Raw genomic sequence first — 18,777 nt, forward strand, 5'->3', positions numbered from 1 at the left:
TTGTTTGTGCTTTTTTGTTGTTTTTGATGTTATTGTTTCCCCCCATTTATGTCTTTAAAAGTTACACGGTTCCAAATCTCAGGTTTCTGATTTATAAACAAGGTTCCACCAGGGTCAAAATGAATCGCCAGAAGAGTCTGAAACAGAGTAACAAGAGACATTTCTTGGGTTCTACTTTCAGTAGATAAATTTGCTGTAGAGATCTGCAGCGGAAAAATGGAACAGATTTTCTTTTGCTAACTACTGAAAGGATACTGCTTTATCCAACTCTTTTAGATTTTCCTCCATGTCTCCCCTTCTCAAATGGAAACAGGGTTGTAAAAAATATTTTAAAAAAAAATTCTTTTCCAACCATGAATTAAATTCCTGTGTTCAGACCTGAAAAGTATTTATAAGCAATGTGTTATCACCCTCCAAGCACTGAGCCATGGTCATCTGTGTTTTCTAATGCGGGTTTGTTTGTAGGTTTTATTGTTTGTTGTGATTTTGGTTTGGGGTTTTTTTGGTTTTTTTTTTTTTTTTGTTGTTGTTGTTGTTTTTTGTTTATTTGGAGATTTTTTTTGGTTGTTTTTTGGTTTTGTTTGGTTTTCCTCTTGAAGACACCATGTAATAATGTTTTATAGTTAATGCTGACTTAAATAATATTTTCAAATCTGAAAATACTATTTACTTTACATTTAAAAATAAGTTTAAAACCACCCTCAGTGATAGTTTTGTGGACTATGAACAAAGTGATTAAGCATCAATAGCTGATATAATTAATACATGTTGCATGATATGTATCTTCTGTAATATGGTCTGTCAGCTAAAAGGTAAGATAAATGCTGGTTTATGTGCTTGTAGTTTTTAGTACTCTAGTGGTCATTTTCAGTTCAAAATCTGTTTGTCTTATAAATCAGAATACAAACAACAGCCATTTTTTTCCTTAACTTCTGTCTCTTTTTTTTTTTTTTTCCTGTGGAATAGAGGGACTCGGAAGAGGAGTAGACAAGAGATAATATCAGACTTTTCAAAATAATAAACTAGTAAATGTGAAACTTCTTTTCTTTATTAGTGAGGACTAGTCTGCTTCACCCTGATGCCTGTAAATAACCTTTCCTGTAATGTAAGTGCTGTCTCACCTGCAGCAATTAGACAGTGAGATAAGAAGGATTTTTGTTTTGGAAGTCTTTTCAAAAAGACAAGAATCTGTGGTAAAAATTATCCTTGTTATTTCATATTGCCTCAAGTGTGTAGATCATCTAGATTTAGTAGAAACTTCAGACATGTCAGTTACCAACCCAGACAGAGGTGATATAATGAAATATGTCTTCACATTGAATTTCATTAATTGTTCTCAGCTGTCAGAATCAAATCTATGGTAGTTTGTGGTTTGGGCCCTGCTTCCTTCAGTTTTTTAAAGAGACTGATAATGTCTCATGACTTCAGGTAATGCAGAAATGTTCCAGAGTACTTCAGTCATATGAAATTATGTATGTAAGTAAAAAAAAGCATTTTAATTTACAGCTTCATATTCTAAAATCACTTTGCCAAAGAGTTTTAAGATACAAAAATTCAGCTGTTGAAGAGGGCAAGCATATTTGTGGTTTCAACGGAATATGTAATCAAAAGAGATAGTGCAAAAAAATTTATTTAAAATACACAAGAAACACATGCTTTACAGTACAAATAGGTGGCTACTTTCAGTGTCCTACAAAATGAATTGTATAAAAGTTCCAGTAATGAAAAGCAAGCTACTGCATAGTTAGATGGAAAGATGAAATGAATAAATAGATTTCTCCATGTATTCAAGAAAAAAAATCCTCTTCGTGATTCAAAAGGACAATTCTAGAAGACCTTTAGCAAGCAGCCATGTATATAAAATGCTAAATAATGAATCCTAAAAATTTAAGGAATTTAAAAAGAGAATTTTTTAAAAAAATAGTAATAGACAGTGCAGGGTTGGTTTTTTTTAGATTCTTTGATTAAGAATATTCATATTCATTTGTTAATTTCAAAGTTTTCTCAGTGATTCTCAAGTCTAAAAATGCTCTATTTGCATGAATGCTGTGAGTCAGCTGTATCACCAGCTTGTGGTGTCCAGAGCTTTGAGAAAGCCCGACGTTCAGTAAATGCTAATAAGACTGCAGCTGCCAGGACATCACTTTGTTTATCTGGTTTTGCCTTCTCAGTTCTGTAACTACCCTCCAACCAGTAACTTTTTGTTTCTGGTATTAATGCCTGTGCTTGGTCTGAGCTGAGAAAGAGATGATGAACCAGGCCTTAGCAGGGTATTCTGTGATTTACTGTCTGCTCCTTAAAATCTTGCAGTATTCCTGTGCCAAGATTTCTCTTGCCTTTTTGGCCACTGGGAATCTCCAGTACCCCTTCCAGGACCTGGGGCCTCATGGTACATGTGTACACCTCTTGATGGTCTCCATTTGAAGTCTAGCAGCTGGTGATCTCTGTGGGAAGCAGTCCAGTAGTGGGAGAAGGCAGGGAGGAGTGTTTGCCTAAGTAGAGTTACTGGCCCATTGTTTTGAGTGTAGGAGGGATGTAATTAAAGAAAAAGGAAAAGTAATCTTTCTGCTTAATTTTCATGAAAACTTCCAGCACACTCTTTTTCTCACCCTCCCTGCAACTGTCTTGTGTAGTTCTTAGTGTTATCACAGCAGGTTTTACCTCAATTTTTATAAACACCAAAGGTGAACCCTGACATCTTCCTTAATTTGAACATTAGGATCCATTCAGTTAAAATGTTTTTATTTTGCAGTTGTTTCTGTAATGTCTTAAGGGGTTAAAAACTCTAGAATGAAGGGATAGGTAAGCAGAGGAAGTTTTCATTACTGTTTCCTCTTCTTCAGTGTTCTCTTATGAAAGGATAATGTACATTGCCAAGTACTAGCAAAAGAATGATTTTATTTTCTGATTTGTAAGTGTTGCAAAGACAGACTTTAAAAAGTGTGTCTGTGCTATAAAATCTCTTAAGCAGCTGTATCATCTTGCAATTTTAATGAGCTGTTGTAACAGCAGTGAATTTATGGGAAACTACTCTGTTGAAAATTAGTATTAGCCACTAATTTCTTGTATTATTATTTATAACTGGAAAATAGCTTTGAAAACTTAATAAACCTGTCTTCATTATTTATGAAGTTTTACAGTATTTGGATAGCTGGCTCATTAAGCAGCACTGGTTTTCAGGTTAGCAAAGATCTATAAATGTCAGTTTATTGTCTTAAAAGTCATCTAAAGGGTCCATGTTGTCATATCTGTGGGAAACAGCACACCAATAGGAATTATTCCCTCTTATGTGTAATGACTATAAATGTCCATTATTCCTGTATAACCAACTGTTTTATTTAGAGAAGCAGCAAGTTGGGGTTTTTTTGTTGTTTTTGGGGTTTTTTTTGTTTGTTTCTTTTGTTTTTGGTTTTTTGTTTTTTTTTTTTTTTAGAAACTATTTTGCCCTTCCTGATACATCCTCAGCTTCCTATTACAGTGAACTGTGTCTTCAGTATTGCTAGTGCTTTTTTACATTTTGGGTGCATCATGTTTTAGTGAATTTAAGAATGAGCTCTGCTATGAACTTAAAATTTGTATTAATGCAGTGGTTTTGCTGGATGTTGTATTTCAGGCTGTTTGGCAGACAACTGTAAAACACTATTTGTGTTGACAAATAACATTAGCTTTTTCCTCTTCTGAATTTCCTGAGCTTATGCAACTAAATTTCTGTTTAATATTAGTGGTTAAATTATAGATCTGGTGTCAGTAAATCTTCTTGGGGCAGTCTTCCAGTAGCAGCTGTCTAGCTGTGGAGCAGAATTTGGCTTTTTAAGGAAAAACTGAAATGCAGCCTTAAAATTACAGGACCTTTAGTGTTTGTTAGTACAGTAAGTGATAAAGGTAGGAAGTTCAGCACTCCTGGAGTTTGTTTCCCAAATGGTAAGATGGTGGTCCCTTTTGCAGAGGCATTTCTTGATAATTTAACAGGGCTTCTCAGCCTGTAGAGAGTTTGAGGATGAGAAATAGAGATTTATTTGTACAGAGGGGAAGTGCTCCAAAGAGCAGTTACTAACAAAGAGATGATAGAACCAAGGGCTTCCATTCAAGGCTGTAAGCTTGTGCTCTTTATAAATGGAGATGAAAAATGAGTGGTTGAGGAAGCCAAATCAATGAAATAACCATTATGAAATGATTTGTTATGAAATTATGAAAATTGGAAGAGAGGCAGTTGAGTTAACCACAATATCATAAGTCACTTTGTCCTCTCCTTCACTCAAGGTCAAAAAATTCAAATGGGGAGGCTACATACAGCTTACTATGTTTTATAGAATAACTTTCCAATATGTAAAGGGGGCTTGTAAGAAATAAGATGAATTTTTACTGAGGTCTTTAGTGATAGGACAATGGGTGATGGCTTTAAGCTGAAAGAGGAGAGATTTAGATTAAAGAAGATATTCTTTACTGTGAGATTGGTAAAACACTGGCACAGGTTGCCCAGAGAAGTGGTGGATGTCTCATCTTGGAAGTGTTCAAGGCCAGGTTGGATGGAGCCTTGAGCAGTCTGGGATAGTGGAAGGTGTCCCTGTTCATGCCACAATGTTGTAACTAGATCATCTTTAATGTCCCTTCCACCCCAAACCATTCTGTGATTCTGTAAAAGTACATACACTTTTTTTACACATACTTTTCTTTCATTTGCATATCTGTCATTTGTCATAGGGAGATCATCCCAACAAGTTTTTATGAGAATGTTTAGTGTTTCAATTTCCTTGGCCTTTAAGTATAAGGAGCAGTTAGAAATGTAATTTTGCTACTATTGAATTGTCAGTTCCAGATTCCCAAAATTGTAATAGAACTTCATTTATACTTTGTTTTGTATTACTATGCTGTAGCAGTGCATTAAAACTTCAAACTGTTAAGAATTTGTATGTTTTGGAGTGCAGTGCTTTTGTTACGTGTATTGTCAAGGTCACACCTGCCCAAAACAGTTTGCACACAAAACTGTAACTGTAACATAAGCACTAGAAATGGTAGTGAATAGCAGTAATATTATCAGACTGGATATGGCTGTGTTTATGGGATGTCATAGCACAGCGGGATTAAGTCTTGTAACCTTGTGTGAATATGTAAAATGAAGTCTCCGGCTTTTCAAGAGGTGTGATTCTTTTGTTTATTTAAAAAAAAAGTCTGAGCTTTAAGAAATTAAAATTCGATTGTTCGTTTTAGAGCAGTCTTTTTGGATTTGTACAGCTTTCAGGCTGCACCTGTTTACTTGTGTTGGACTGGATATGGAGTCTTAAATATGTATAGTGTGCACTGACATTCTCACATAGAAGGAGCTATAAAAGTACAGAGTTACTGTGTCTTGCAGATGTCATTTGTTGGAAATAGGTAGAATGTCACCTGATTACTGTGATTAACAAACCTTATTTTTTTAATGTGATTGAGGCATGTCTGTGTCACTGATGGGATGACTGCTAATCTGAGCCATTTGATTTAACTAATTCCATGTTTAATCCTTCTGAAATTTGTAGTGAAGAAGAGGAGAAACTGGCACAGACATGACTACACAGAGCCAGATGATGGCTCCAAACCAGTGCAGGCTGGAACACGGACCTTTGTTAAACAGCTGCGGGCTCGCTCTTTCCCAAGGTACAGAACCTTCCTTACATACTCCGGTGGGAAAACAGTGAAATGTCATCTGAGTGTGTCTTAGAGGAAGTGACTAACATTTCTCTGCTTCACATTGTGAAGGTTGGGGATGACTTCCTCCTTCTTCAGAATACTTCCCAGTGCATCCCTGTTTCAGATGGATACATTTGCTTTTTCATGCAGTAGCTGTTCAAGTTTTGCACTGGGATGGTCTATCTGTTGGGATTGCTGCAGGGTGGTCTGAGAGGTTTTGAATTTTGTGGTGGGTTTTTTTTTTTGGTTTGTTTTTGGGTTTGTTTTTTGGGTATTTGTGCCCTTGGTGTCAGAATATTGCCTGTCTATTCCTTTAGTTCAGGAGTAGTTCTCAGTTTCATAGAACATTCACATGAACTGGTAGAATCTACCTATTCTTGCATGCTATAGAAAAAAGTGGAGAAACATGATTATACTTTATTCCTGAATTTGGTTGGCTATCTCACTGAAACATAATGACTTACAATTCTTTAGAGCAGCTGGTGGTTGTTGTTAGCAGAATGTACTTTAATGCCTTCTATGGGAATTCCTTTTCCCCATCCTTTTAATTTACTCTCTTTGGTCATACAGAAAGACTGCAAGTTTCCAGATGATGCATTACAGTAAAAATTTCTTTGCTTTTTGAGGTTGTTTCCTTGGTCTTTTAGTTAAATGCTTAATGAAACAATACTGTGTGTTTCTTTTTGATTCAGATGTAGCCATACCTGTCTGTCCTCCCCCAAACTGAGGCTTTTTTTATTTCAGTAGTGCTTGGTGGATGCTTTTCTTGCTAATACTCCATCCTTTCTTTCCACCAGTGCTGATGAAGTAATTTTGAAAATGCATGGAAGCCAGTTAACACAAAGATATCTGGAGAAACATGGGTTTGATGTTCCCATTATGGTTCCTAAATTAGATGGTCTGGGACTCAGACTTCCTCCACCAACTTTCTCTGTTTTAGATGTGGAACGCTATGTGGGTAAGAGTCACTCTGGAGTACTTAGTAAAATGATCCTGTCTGTAAATTAAAATAAATACTTGCTAATACTAAATGATTAAATACTAAATGATTATAAGAGCTTCCAGAGTGCTAAATATTTATTCTAAATTCAAGACTAGGAGAGTGTAAAATCAACGCTGTGGTTTGGAGTGGTTTTTTCTTCCCCCTTTTTTTCTGTGTGTCTGTTTAGTAGATGTGTGATAGGACTACAGCCTTGTGTCTCAGCTTTCAAACCTGTTAATTTCAGGGGAAGCTATATGTGGAATTTTAAAGTTTTTTTCTGCTACATGTAATCCAAGGATAATGGGAATTGAATGACTCATTCTTAGGATTAATAAATTTAATCATTGGTTAGGCTATGACACAACTTCATGTTTTGGACTCAGTATATTGGCCTTCCTGAAATTTTCCTACCTTGGCATCCTTTGCCAGGAGAGGCTTCCCAAGGACCACTTGTTTCTTATCAGATCTCTCACCAGTCTGTAATTGTGCCAGCCTGATGTAAGTGTGCAGTACAGACAGAGGCTGAGGCAAGTGCAGCAGGACATTTCCTGTAACACATGGTACAGCTGGCAGTCTGAGTGTGTTCTCATGATCACCTGATCTAATGATGTGTGCTGAAAGTAGGTTTTCTGTCCATCAATATTTTACAAAGGCACCAGAATATGCAGTGTTGTCACCATTGTGAACATAAATAGAAATGTCTGTTCTGCCTCAAAGAGTAATTATCATGGTGATATTTCTGAATCTTTTTTTCTGGATTACTGCCTCTTTGGATTCAGATAGAAACTTGACTGTCTCATCCTGACCTGCCAAGTTTTCCAGTTCAGGGAAAAAAATGGAATGCCACAGATTTACCTTCCTATTATTGAAATTAAAAATAAGAAAACTGAATAAGTACTATTTCAGCTGGAACTTATCAAGATGATACAAACATACAGTTTTAAAGTGAATATGTTTATAATGTACATCTAGGCATGTTTCCAGCATTCCAAAATTGTGTCAAATTTGGCCATTGTGTAACTAAAAGGATATAAACCAATTGCTGTTACAGTGGTGGTGTTAGTCCTTTCTCTTGGCTTGTCTAGTTCTCTGAATGTATCACTTCAGAACACATGGTGTGTAGCCCCCTCTCTGTTGTCATCAGAAATGAAACACACCCATGATAATTATTCAGTGAAAGTACTGTGGGCTTGCAAGTTGTGCATGTATGTAAGGAAGGTGGGGGGTTGGTGATGCTTGATAGGAAAAGTGAGGAAGAGATCTGTCCTGATAACTTTCTCCATGCTACTCTTTGCAATTGCAGCCATAAACCCATTTTTTTTAAATGCAGATGCAGCCATGCTATACTACTCTTTCTTTTTGGTTAACCACAGGAAAGAGAATTTATTTTTAGAGTGTTTTCAGTTCTGTCCTTGGCTGATTATAGTAATTAAAGTTAAACCTAATAAAAAGTTGGTTTATGCTGATCTGTCTCTCTTCCAAGAGAATAATGATAGTAGTAGAGTTTTGCTGCAGAAATGTTTTGATAAAGACTGGAAAAAAGGTAATTTTCTCTTAAATTCCTGAAATATCTTTTATCTGTGATAGCCTTAAGAAGGTCATCCTGTTTTTCACAGGTGGTGACAAAGTAATAGATGTCATAGATGTAGCAAGACAAGCAGACAGTAAAATGAAGCTCCATAATTACATTAAATACTTCACAAATCCTGACCGACCCAAAGTATTGAATGTGATCAGCCTGGAATTCTCGGACACAAAGTGAGTATTGACTTCAATTCCTTGAATGTAGGAAGTGGTTTTCACTAAGCTGAACAATATGTGTAGGAATATAATGCCTGTACTGGGAAAGACAGGAGGAGGTGTATTTTATGTAGACAGCCACTGTCATGTAATGTGGGTATAAAACATATTTATTAGTTCATAAGTAATGTCTTTGTAGGAAGCTGTCATTTAAAAAGAGGTGTGCTTACTCCTGCTTATATTAACAGATCTTTTTTGTTTGTTTGTGTCTTAAAAGGATGTCTGAATTAGTGGAAGTACCAGACATTGCCAGAAAGCTTTCATGGGTGGAAAATTATTGGCCAGATGATTCTGTCTTCCCTAAGCCTTTTGTTCAGAAGTATTGCTTAATGGGTGTCCAGGACAGCTACACAGATTTTCATATTGATTTTGGAGGAACATCAGTTTGGTACCACGTTCTCTGGGTATGAATGCTGCTTGATTTACAGAATCACAGAATATGCTCTGTTGGAAGGAACCCATGAGGATCATCAAGTCCAACTCCTGGCCCTGCTTAGGACAGCCTAAGAGTCACACCATGTGCCTGAGAGCATTGTCCAAACACTTCTTGAGCTCTGTCAGGCTTGGTGCTGTGCCCACTGCCCTGGGCAGCTGGTTCCAGTGCCCAGCCAGCCCCTGGATGTCTTTGACTATGTGAAACAAAAGTTACTCAGTGTGCAGCCTTCTGTTGTGGCATTATCACCTGCATGAAATCCTGGGCTTGCAATGCTAAGAGAGGAGGTTAAAAGTGAATTACTAATCTCTGGTGTTGCATTTTTATGCTTTTATTTTAGCATAACTTGTAGACTGTAATTGGTTGACTGATCACTTCAGTAGACCTGTGGGTGATATAGTGAGGTTTTAGCAGGAAAAAATAATTGAATGAAAATCATTGGCATAATCAATTTTTTATTCTCACAAATCTGACCATGTGTACATCATAGAAGAGGCAAAGTGGTTTCATCCATTCATTTTCTCCTTTGGTAGGTGTGTGCATATCCATGAATTGTTTATAAAAACTAGATATTTTTGTATTCCCATGAAAATTCTGGTTGGTTTGTTTGCTTCCTTTAAATCACAAGACACCACCTGTTTAATGCTGTATCTATTGGTGAATTGCATTTGTGAGACACTGCCTGAACATGCCATAGTGGGAAGATGGAATACTTTACATTTAGGTCAATCTGTTACTTCATTAGGAGTGACTCTGAGGTTGTAGTGTACCGCTAGGAAAACATTCATTTATTTGTTTGGTATATTTGTTTAATAGGGTGAGAAGATATTCTATTTGATCAAGCCCACTGATGAAAATTTGGCTCTCTATGAGTCCTGGAGTTCATCTGTCACCCAGAGTGAAGTATATTTTGGGGACAAGGTTGACAAGTGTTACAAGTGTGTTGTGAAGCAAGGACACACTTTATTTGTCCCAACAGGTAAGACTTTACTCTTGGTATTAGAACTTAGCAAGTTTAATCACCAGGAATTATGAATATTGTAAAATAATTGCGTTATCGACATTTGGTATCCTCTAAAATTTTGGATAAAAGAGAATAATAAAACAATTAGAACTTCAGATTTTCAAAGCAAGTAATTAGCTTTTAAGATTGCCTGACAGTCATAACAATTATCAGGCAATGAAAGGGTATTTGTTACTCAATTAGAAGACAACAAATTAAAGTTGATTTTGATTATCAGGAAAGTAGTTCCAATTAATAAACTCAGATTGTTCACTATTTGTTAAGTATTCAGACTGAATTCTTATCCTAATTTTATAATACAGTTTTATTTTTACAGATTTCAGTATTGCAAGGCCTACTAAACCTAATTATTACAAAAACATTGCATAAACTTCTTATGCTGTAGGCTAGAGTATGAAAAATAAAAGTTGGGTGGGTTTTTTGGTTTGCTTTTGTTGTGAGAAATGTCAAAACAGTTCAAAACAATTCTTTAATAAAAGAATAAAAAACAGACAAATGCTTCAAACAAAACACCTCACCCTACACAAACTACCAAATGCCATAAGCTTACAAGTCTTTAATAAATCAAACAATATTTTGCCAATAAAGTGACTGCCAGGTTTTGGTATTTTTGCTTATCCAACCTGTCTCTATAAATGCTTTTTAATATTTTACTATTGAAAATTTGTACCGGGTCCTGCCTTCTCTTTTTTGACTGGAAAGAAAGCTTTAAATACACAGAGCAAGAAAATGGTTTACAATTCTAGTTCTGGAAGAAGCGTTGAAGATCATGATCAGTACATTATTCCATCCTGTACTTTCTAGACTACTTCATTTTTCTCATAGCTCAGTTCTGTACCTGTGAGGTTCAGTGTTTACTGTTCTAGTTCACAGCTTGTGCAGAATAAGTACTACTTGATGAGGCCCTCTGTGTGCTCTTGATATTCCTGAACAGCCAGAGCTTTTAAAACCAAGTATTTCCAGTAAGAAAATTGTCCATGTATGTAAGTTGCAAAGATCTATAAACAGAGAAAGCAGAATTACAGAATCACAAACTTTATTGTGACTGACAGAAAATAGCTTTCTAAGTAATCAGCTGAATCTGAGCTATCACTGTTATATGGCCATGAAGAAAAGTATCATCAGATGATAATTTCTCACGTTTACATGTATTTCAACGTGTGTACAAATAAAAGGGTACTTCCAAATACACATGTGCGTGTATGTGTATACACACATTCATATACATATGATGGAATGCAGCAGAAAAACCCATAAATTAAAACTAGGTTTCAAGACAGGTGTTTAAAAAAGGGGAAATTCTGTAAGACTGAGGAAAGGCTTTAAAAAAAAAAATCCCCTGATCTCTGGTGAAAATCACTTGCTATTTCTGCTTACACTGGTGCTAGTGGATCTCTTATTTTATAATCTTAGAAATACATTCAGAGTAGTCTTCTGATCTAGAATTTATCTTGCATGTAGGTGAATAACATCTACTGGGAGGCTCTTTAAAGTTATTTAAATATTATTCAAGATATTCTGTGTGGTCTACGCCAAATTTTCATTCCTTGTTATGTATACCTGGATCAAAAGTGCAGCATAAAAATAACAAGCAGGAATGAAAAAAATTAATGTCTTAGGTTGATGCAGGTATGCCATGAAACTGCTCATCATTAGCTGAATTAGGGCATAGATTTAATGCTGGTTTGTAATATGTAGTTGTTTGTGATTTGGTCGGATCTTTCCTCAAATTGGGAAGTTTCTTGTCCATCTTGCCTACGCTTAGTGAAAGCATGAAGCAGTCTGCAAACGTCTGGCCAGCTCATCTTGTGTCAAAGAGCATCTGTAGGCATGCAAAACCAGATCTTGACAGAGAAAGTCTCCTTGTAGTTTACTTACACTAAAGCTCCACAGTATAAATTTCACAGATAACTATTTTTAATCAGGCAGCTCCTGTAATGTGTTCTTTTGTGTGCTTAGTTGAAATTATCCCCTAGTAATTAGCTAGATCGATAGTGTAATGTTGGCCATGCTTTGCCCTGTTGAATAGTGGATTTCTTAAGGACAATATTTCAGTTATGTGACAGAGTTTATAGCGTGTCTAGACTGGGTTTTAAACTGATCATAATTTCACTTGACTTAGAATGACTGTATTTAGAATAATTTATGGGACCACTTCTGAATTCCTATTTGAGAAACTTCAGTATTGCTAAATGATTTTATTTTGTGCAAACAACCCAGTTACTGTAAGCAACATGTAAATACTGAAAGACATATAATTTTATTTTTATGACTTGGTCTTTTGTTCAGTATATTTTTCCATTCCTGAGTTGTTTATATTTGTGGATTGGGGTGAAAACTTTTGGAATTTTTGCTTGACAAGTTGTCTTTGCATCCTTACCGCCCCCTCCCAGTGATAAATGTTTTAAGCTTAATTATTTCAGAAAACTACAGTTCCATTAGATTTCTGAAAAACTGTAGTTTACATGTTGTTAAAATTACTTGTTCCTAGCACAGAATACAAATCTGTTTGCTTTTTTCTTTCAGGAACAGCATTTTTACTTAGATGTGTATTTAAGAACAGTCCTAGAATAATTCATATGTATTAAGTTTCACAATCTGTCATTTCAGGCTGGATTCATGCTGTGCTCACATCTCAGGATTGTATGGCTTTTGGAGGAAACTTTTTGCACAACCTCAACATTGGCATGCAGCTCAGGTTAGTCTCAGCTCTTCCTGTACTTGTTCCCCAGTAAGTAGGATATTCTTTTCATAGAGATTTTTCTTCTGCACTTAACCAGGATCAAAGTGGTACAGGCTCTCTAACAGACTTAGTGGCATTTTCAGTTAGAATGTATCAAGCACATTCTCTTGTCTTACTTCTGCAAAGTTTGTTTCAAAAGCAAAATGCAAAATGATGGCTGTGCAAGAATTTAAGTGACTAAAAGGAGGAAAAAAAAAAAGAAAAAAATTCTACTTTGGAGATTAGTATAAGTGAGTAAAACAAAACTGAGCAAGCCCAGGTGTGCGACACCGAGTTGAAATGAGCATCCTCAAGTCAGCATTGCTCTAAGGGCAGCTGTATTTAGTTTTTGTCCAAGATGTAGAGCTGTCTTCTAAACATATTGTTTTTATTTATTACAGTGGAATCCCGATAAAATTCCATCTGTTAAAAGATCACACATTGGGTTTGTATCCTAGTTTTATGAAGTCCAACTTTATTCTTAGAAGTGCCGCAGTCAAACTTGATAAGGTCAGAGCCTGAATGAGACCAGAGTTCAATCTTGTCTGTGGTCTTGTTGGGGTTTTAACTATGTGGTACTTGACTTCTTTTATTTATCATGGCCATGGTTATTTTATTTCATTTTATTTTGGACATTGTGTCAATTTGAATGATTACATAATTGAATAATGAATTTGATAATTAAAGCATTCATGTTTTGTAATATTTGCATTTATTCAGGTGTTATGAAATGGAGAAGAGGCTAAAAACCCCGGATCTTTTCAAATTTCCTTTCTTTGAAGCCATCTGTTGGTTTGTGGCCAAAAACTTACTGGAAACATTGAAAGGTAATGCATGTTTTATTTTAACAGATGCACATATACCTGCTCTTATAATTCTTTTTCTCTTAAGTGATAATGGACCATGGCATCAGTTTTTTTCTCCCAGGCTTCTTTCATATAATTTAAGATCTTTGAATATCCTTTGATAGCCTTTACTTTGAGCAAGTAGTTCTATGAAATGATCCCCCTAACTTATATCTGTGAGTTTCTTCTTGGTGGCTTCACAGCCAAACAGAGAAGTTTTCTTGCGCTTCTACAATTTTCTTTGGCCTTTCCAGTCACAGTGCCTGCTGTCCTCTGCTGCTGGCTGTGGAAGGAAAGATGTCTGTGAGGGCTTTTGTAGGAAAGATGTGTACCAGTTCCTCTGGGCTGTGTTAAATCACTTACATCAGTGTTTATCCAAGAGGTGTCTCAACAGCCTTCAGCTCTTAACAGCTGCTGTTCTTCTCCAAACTTCCTCACCCATTCCTTAATTGCTGTAATTGTACCATGTATATTTGTGTTTGAGAGAGTGCCTATCTGACTTCACCTTTTTTTGCTCAAGTATCTTGCCCTCTGCCTGCTCTGTTTAATCTTAATAATGCAATGTATTTCAAAGGACAGATGTCAACCTTCAGAAGAGGCTGCTGAATTCAATTTCTGTTTTGGAATAGATCAGAATTCCATGTAACTGTTTCTAATGTGAAAACAGTACAAGTTATTGAAAATTATCTCTTCTTCTTTCAGCAAATTAAAACATTGAACAGCCCTTGATTCCTGAATGAGTATTTGAAGTCTTGCAGTGACCCCAGAGCAGCTCAGAAATTTTACCAAACAGAGCAAACTTACAGAAAACTTCTCCTTCCAGAAAGAGTATTTTTATCCTGAAAGCTTGCTTTGGTTTCTCTCATTCATCCATATTTAATGCTTACAAACTCATCAGAAGCCATAGGAACTGTGTTCCTGCTGGAAAAGCACACATATGTTTCTGTAAGATCTAGCTAACTATAAGCTGTGTCTGTTCACCCCACTCTTCCCTCTCCTTTTTTTATCCCATGACTCCTTGAGTCCATAGGCTATGAGCCTCTTGTGTCTTAGGGAAGGGCTGTGAAACTTATTCTCATGTTATGTTTAATCATTGGTTTAGCAGATGTTTTGTCACTGAACAGCATTATGACCTATAAACATCACAAAAAATAAAACCTGATGTTTCCATGGCTGAGGTGAAGTTTATATTGGATTTTGGCATCAAGACTCATGTGAATTAGGTGTTTGCTAGTCAGAATCCATTGTTTTATGAATAAAGGATGATGCCAGTTCAGTTTGTGGGGTAATGGTGATGTCCAGCTGTTAGCAGTACATTTTATGAAATTCAGGTCAGTGAGCAAAATCAGCACAACATGTCTTTCTGCTTCATTTTATAGAATGGTAACAGGGTCACAAACATTTTGAATTTGACTTTTTGTTGCCAGAAAGTGTTTCATGATAAGTATTATTGCATTCACCTAAATATTTTTCTTAATTCTTGGGGTTTCAAAATAGGCAATGTGTGCTATAGTTCATGTATGCTGTACTCATTAATTTGAATTACTTTTAATTTATGCAGTTGTTTCTATTGCATCTAGAAGATTCAGCCTGTGGTACTCCATTGTATTCTTAAAATTTTATCAGCTAAGTCAGCTAATGGGCAGGAAGATTGCTGCTGCCAGTACCTCTCATACCCTATGATAAGTAGGAGGCCTTGGAGAGAAGAACAGCTGTTTACTCACAGAACCTTCCTTTTTCTGCCAGCTTCCTAATATATAATCCATAAGAATGGTGTTTTATTAGTGTGTTCTTTTAAGGGGATAAAATGAGCCAAATGGTTCTAGTGTTGATCCATTTGCTATTGACAAGTGGAAATATTTGTCAGGAACATGAGGAGAGGTTTTAATCTACTTTTGACTGTTTATAGAGGATTTATTTTTTCCCTTCTTTTTTTTACCCCTATGAAGCAAAAGAGAGAATGAAAAAGAGTTGCAATCAGTTGGGAACGCCAACTTCCCTAAGAAGAGAAGGTTCTGAAGCCGAGTGGTTTCCACCCCCTGTCCCTTTGATTTTGGGAGTAAAAATGATGTAAACCTGGTGAGGGAGAACTGTGATAATTGGAAGGGTGACAAAAAATGTTTGGGAAGTGGAAGTATGCTAGTGTGAGCCATTTGCATATGTATGGAGATAAGCAGTGCAAATTCAAATTTAGAGATACATCCCACATCCTGCTGGTCCCCTTTGACTAAAATATTTCTCAATGAAATAAATTTCTTCAAATATGTTTTTTTTTTTGTTCTATATTTTAGATCTGGATTCCTATTCCCTAATTGACCTTTAGTATTTTGTAAACTAACCCTAATTGATACAAGAATAAGTTTAAAAAAGGAAGTTTTAGGTAGAATCACTCTGGGGTTGGATTTGGTTTTTCATGGTCATTCTTGTTACAGTATGCACATAAATGCAGCATGCCATGTTTCATTTGCTTGAACAATTTTTCCTTTACCGTGCTGTTGCACAATGGCAACTTTATTGGCTGAAGGGTAGGTATCTTTCTATTTTCTCTCTTGATGTGTTTCTAAATTGGTTTCTGTATCCTTTTTAGAACTGAGGGAAGATGGTTTCCAGCCTCCAAGCTATTTAGTGCAAGGAGTGAAGGCTTTACTTACTGCTTTAAAATTATGGATGAAAAAAGAAGTACGTATAAGTGATTTTGTTTGCTATTTTGGTGAGCTCTGTTTTGATTTAAAACTAAGTGAAGATCTATGCCCTTTTAAAGTTTAAGATTATTTTTATCTGTTTGTTAATGAGTACTGAAAAAGTCTACAGAAAGTATATACTGCCAATTTGGGGAAGAATCATAATGAAAATTTTATATTCCATGATTAGTCACTGAACAACACTATGACCTATAAACTTCATAAAAAATAAAAACTGATGTTTCCATTGCTAGGGTGAAGTTTATATTGGATTTTGGCATCAAGACTCATCAACACTTACATTCCAATAATCATGATTCCATGATTATTCCAAGTCTATTAGGCCATTTAATAAGCTCAAGTATTATAGCTGATTGAGGTAGAACCTTGCTTTTCCTCAGGATAGGAGAAGAATGCCAGAGGATAAGGTGATAAGGTGGGGAATTTTCTAAGAAATGTGTTAATACAGTCAATTAATCCTCATCTGAAGCAGTGGAGGGATGGAATACCATAGCATTTTTCATTTTCCATTCATGTCAGTGGTGTGGAAAGCACATTTCAGCTACACCTGCTGAAGAGTCAGTTTAGATTCAGATTGAGGAATATTAACTTCAATTGAAAACTCTCCTTGCTCAACATTGGTTGACTCTTGTAAAATCATAAGTATGCCATCAGTGCTGGCTTTGCTGGTGCTCTTTTCTCCAGGAAAGCTTGTTTTGGCACAGAGCTGGGTCTGGCCTAACTCCATGTGTTTTTTCATGTGCCTGTGCTAATAAACCCTCTTGGAAGCAGTGCTCCTGGGAAGTGCTGTTCATTGACAGGCAGTTTGGTTCTGACTGAGGGTATTAATTCTGCTTTGTTGCTGCTTGTGATACTGCCTTGTTGCAAGCCAGACTTGAACTGGCTCTTTGAGATCTCTCTGCTCTTTCTGCCCACAAATTCTACTTGTAAGAGAACTTGCCATGCAACATGTATGTATGATATTATATATGATAATTGCACAATGCTGCATCCAACAGTATGAGCTCTGTGGAACTGAACATGAGGTGCAAATGCAGAAGTGGTTTTTATGTGTGGAATGTGCTGGGGTCCAGCCTGTGTAGCATTACTGATCCCAGATGAAACTCTGCTGGCCCCCTGAGTTGGTTCTCCAGTGTCTCTTGGTCTCTGCTGTTCTGCATGAAGGCTTGTTAGCGAGCAATGTCTCAGTGTTTATGGGATGTTGGGCCTAAGCTCTTGAACCACGTGCGAATCCAAGCCATCTTTGCTTCTGTGGCATGGATAATAAGCAAGCCAAGTCATTAGGCTACTGAACTGACATCCAACACAGCCTATATAAATCCTTACTTTGATTTGAAATTGGATTAGCATTCCTTTTTTCTAGATTGCTGTGGTGTAGTTTTGTAGCGTTTGTGTACTGTCTAGTAGGTCATTGAGTGTTTTGATTCATGTGGAATGTGGTACATTCTCTCGTTCTCTGTGGAAGAAAAATCAATTGCACTTGCAGCATTCTGAATGCTTATTAATGAGACCTTTGAGTATTCCTAAACCACTGGATGAACAGACACAGCCATTGTGAGGGAAGTGCAGAGCATCAGTGATTGAGCCACAGTGTTGTCTGCTGTCATGTTTCATACCTTACATCCATCTTCTCTGGCTGCTGCTTCCTCCTTGAGCCAGTCCTGCTGTGCAGCAGACCATGTGTGTGATAGGTTTGGAGTTGTGCGCAGGTGAGGACAGGAGGAGCCTTGTGCATTGCAGTTTGAGCTGCTCATGCTGAGGATTTCAGACAGTTCCTGAAAAATGGCAAATACATGCTCCTCAAATGAGAACCCCTCTCATGAGCTTTCACATTTGTGTCATGGAGCATGTCTTTTCAACAAAGGTGAATTTTCTTAGAGAATTGTTTTGTGCCATTTTCTAGAGAATTTCAAACTCATCTTCTTTTGAGACAGTGAATGGTCCTAAAATGACCAATAACTTGATGGAAAATTTATACAGTTTACTGACAGAGCTGCTGTTTTCTCCAGGGTGAATGTGTAGAGGTGTGATACATTCAAAGAATGAACAATGGTAAATAATAGCAGCTGATCTAATCTTCCCTGTAGAATTAGGGGCACTGAAATGAATAATCATATAATGATTATATGTTGGTGTTGGGTTTTTTTGGGAGGGGGAGAAAGCATTTGTTTTAATGACTGAGAGGAAGCCAGGTTCAATGAAATGCACATGCAGTATTGAATTGCTTCTAGCAATCATTTTGCTGCTGAATCTCATTTTTGAAATGTGGGTAGCTGAAAGTCTTTGGGATGTTTTTCCATTTAAGTGGTTGATTACAGGAATTCAAGGCAACCATTCTAGCCTGTATGTTAAGTGATGTTTTATCTGTTTAATTCTAACTAAAAGTGTTCTAAATGGACATCTAAACTACATACAAAATATTTTTGCTGGGTCTAACTATAGAGTATTTGGACTTCTGTTGTGTGTGTATATATATAAAATCTGTCTCTGATATAGTTTCAGAGGATTAAAGGGAACATAAACTCTTACAACTTTCTGTATTTTTTATAAGGGTTTTTTTTCTGAGTTGCATTTTCCAACCTGCTAGATTTTAAATAACCTA

General features: G+C 36.4%; 1 protein-coding gene across 1 annotated transcript in view; it reads left to right on the forward strand.

The window, feature by feature from the left end:
- The window catches only part of KDM7A (lysine demethylase 7A), a 61,442-nt gene that overhangs the window by 25,884 nt on the left and 16,781 nt on the right, over positions 1–18,777 (forward strand). Inside the window, exons 3-10 of the mRNA XM_066549588.1 lie at positions 5,517–5,634; positions 6,465–6,625; positions 8,266–8,407; positions 8,667–8,853; positions 9,699–9,861; positions 12,517–12,604; positions 13,349–13,455; positions 16,061–16,152. Of these exons, the coding sequence (XP_066405685.1) occupies positions 5,517–5,634; positions 6,465–6,625; positions 8,266–8,407; positions 8,667–8,853; positions 9,699–9,861; positions 12,517–12,604; positions 13,349–13,455; positions 16,061–16,152 (1,058 nt within the window). The remainder of the gene's footprint in view (positions 1–5,516; positions 5,635–6,464; positions 6,626–8,265; positions 8,408–8,666; positions 8,854–9,698; positions 9,862–12,516; positions 12,605–13,348; positions 13,456–16,060; positions 16,153–18,777) is intronic.

The sequence above is a fragment of the Molothrus aeneus genome, chromosome 5, assembly GCF_037042795.1.
Source record: "Molothrus aeneus isolate 106 chromosome 5, BPBGC_Maene_1.0, whole genome shotgun sequence".
NCBI classification, from domain to species: Eukaryota; Metazoa; Chordata; class Aves; order Passeriformes; family Icteridae; genus Molothrus; species Molothrus aeneus.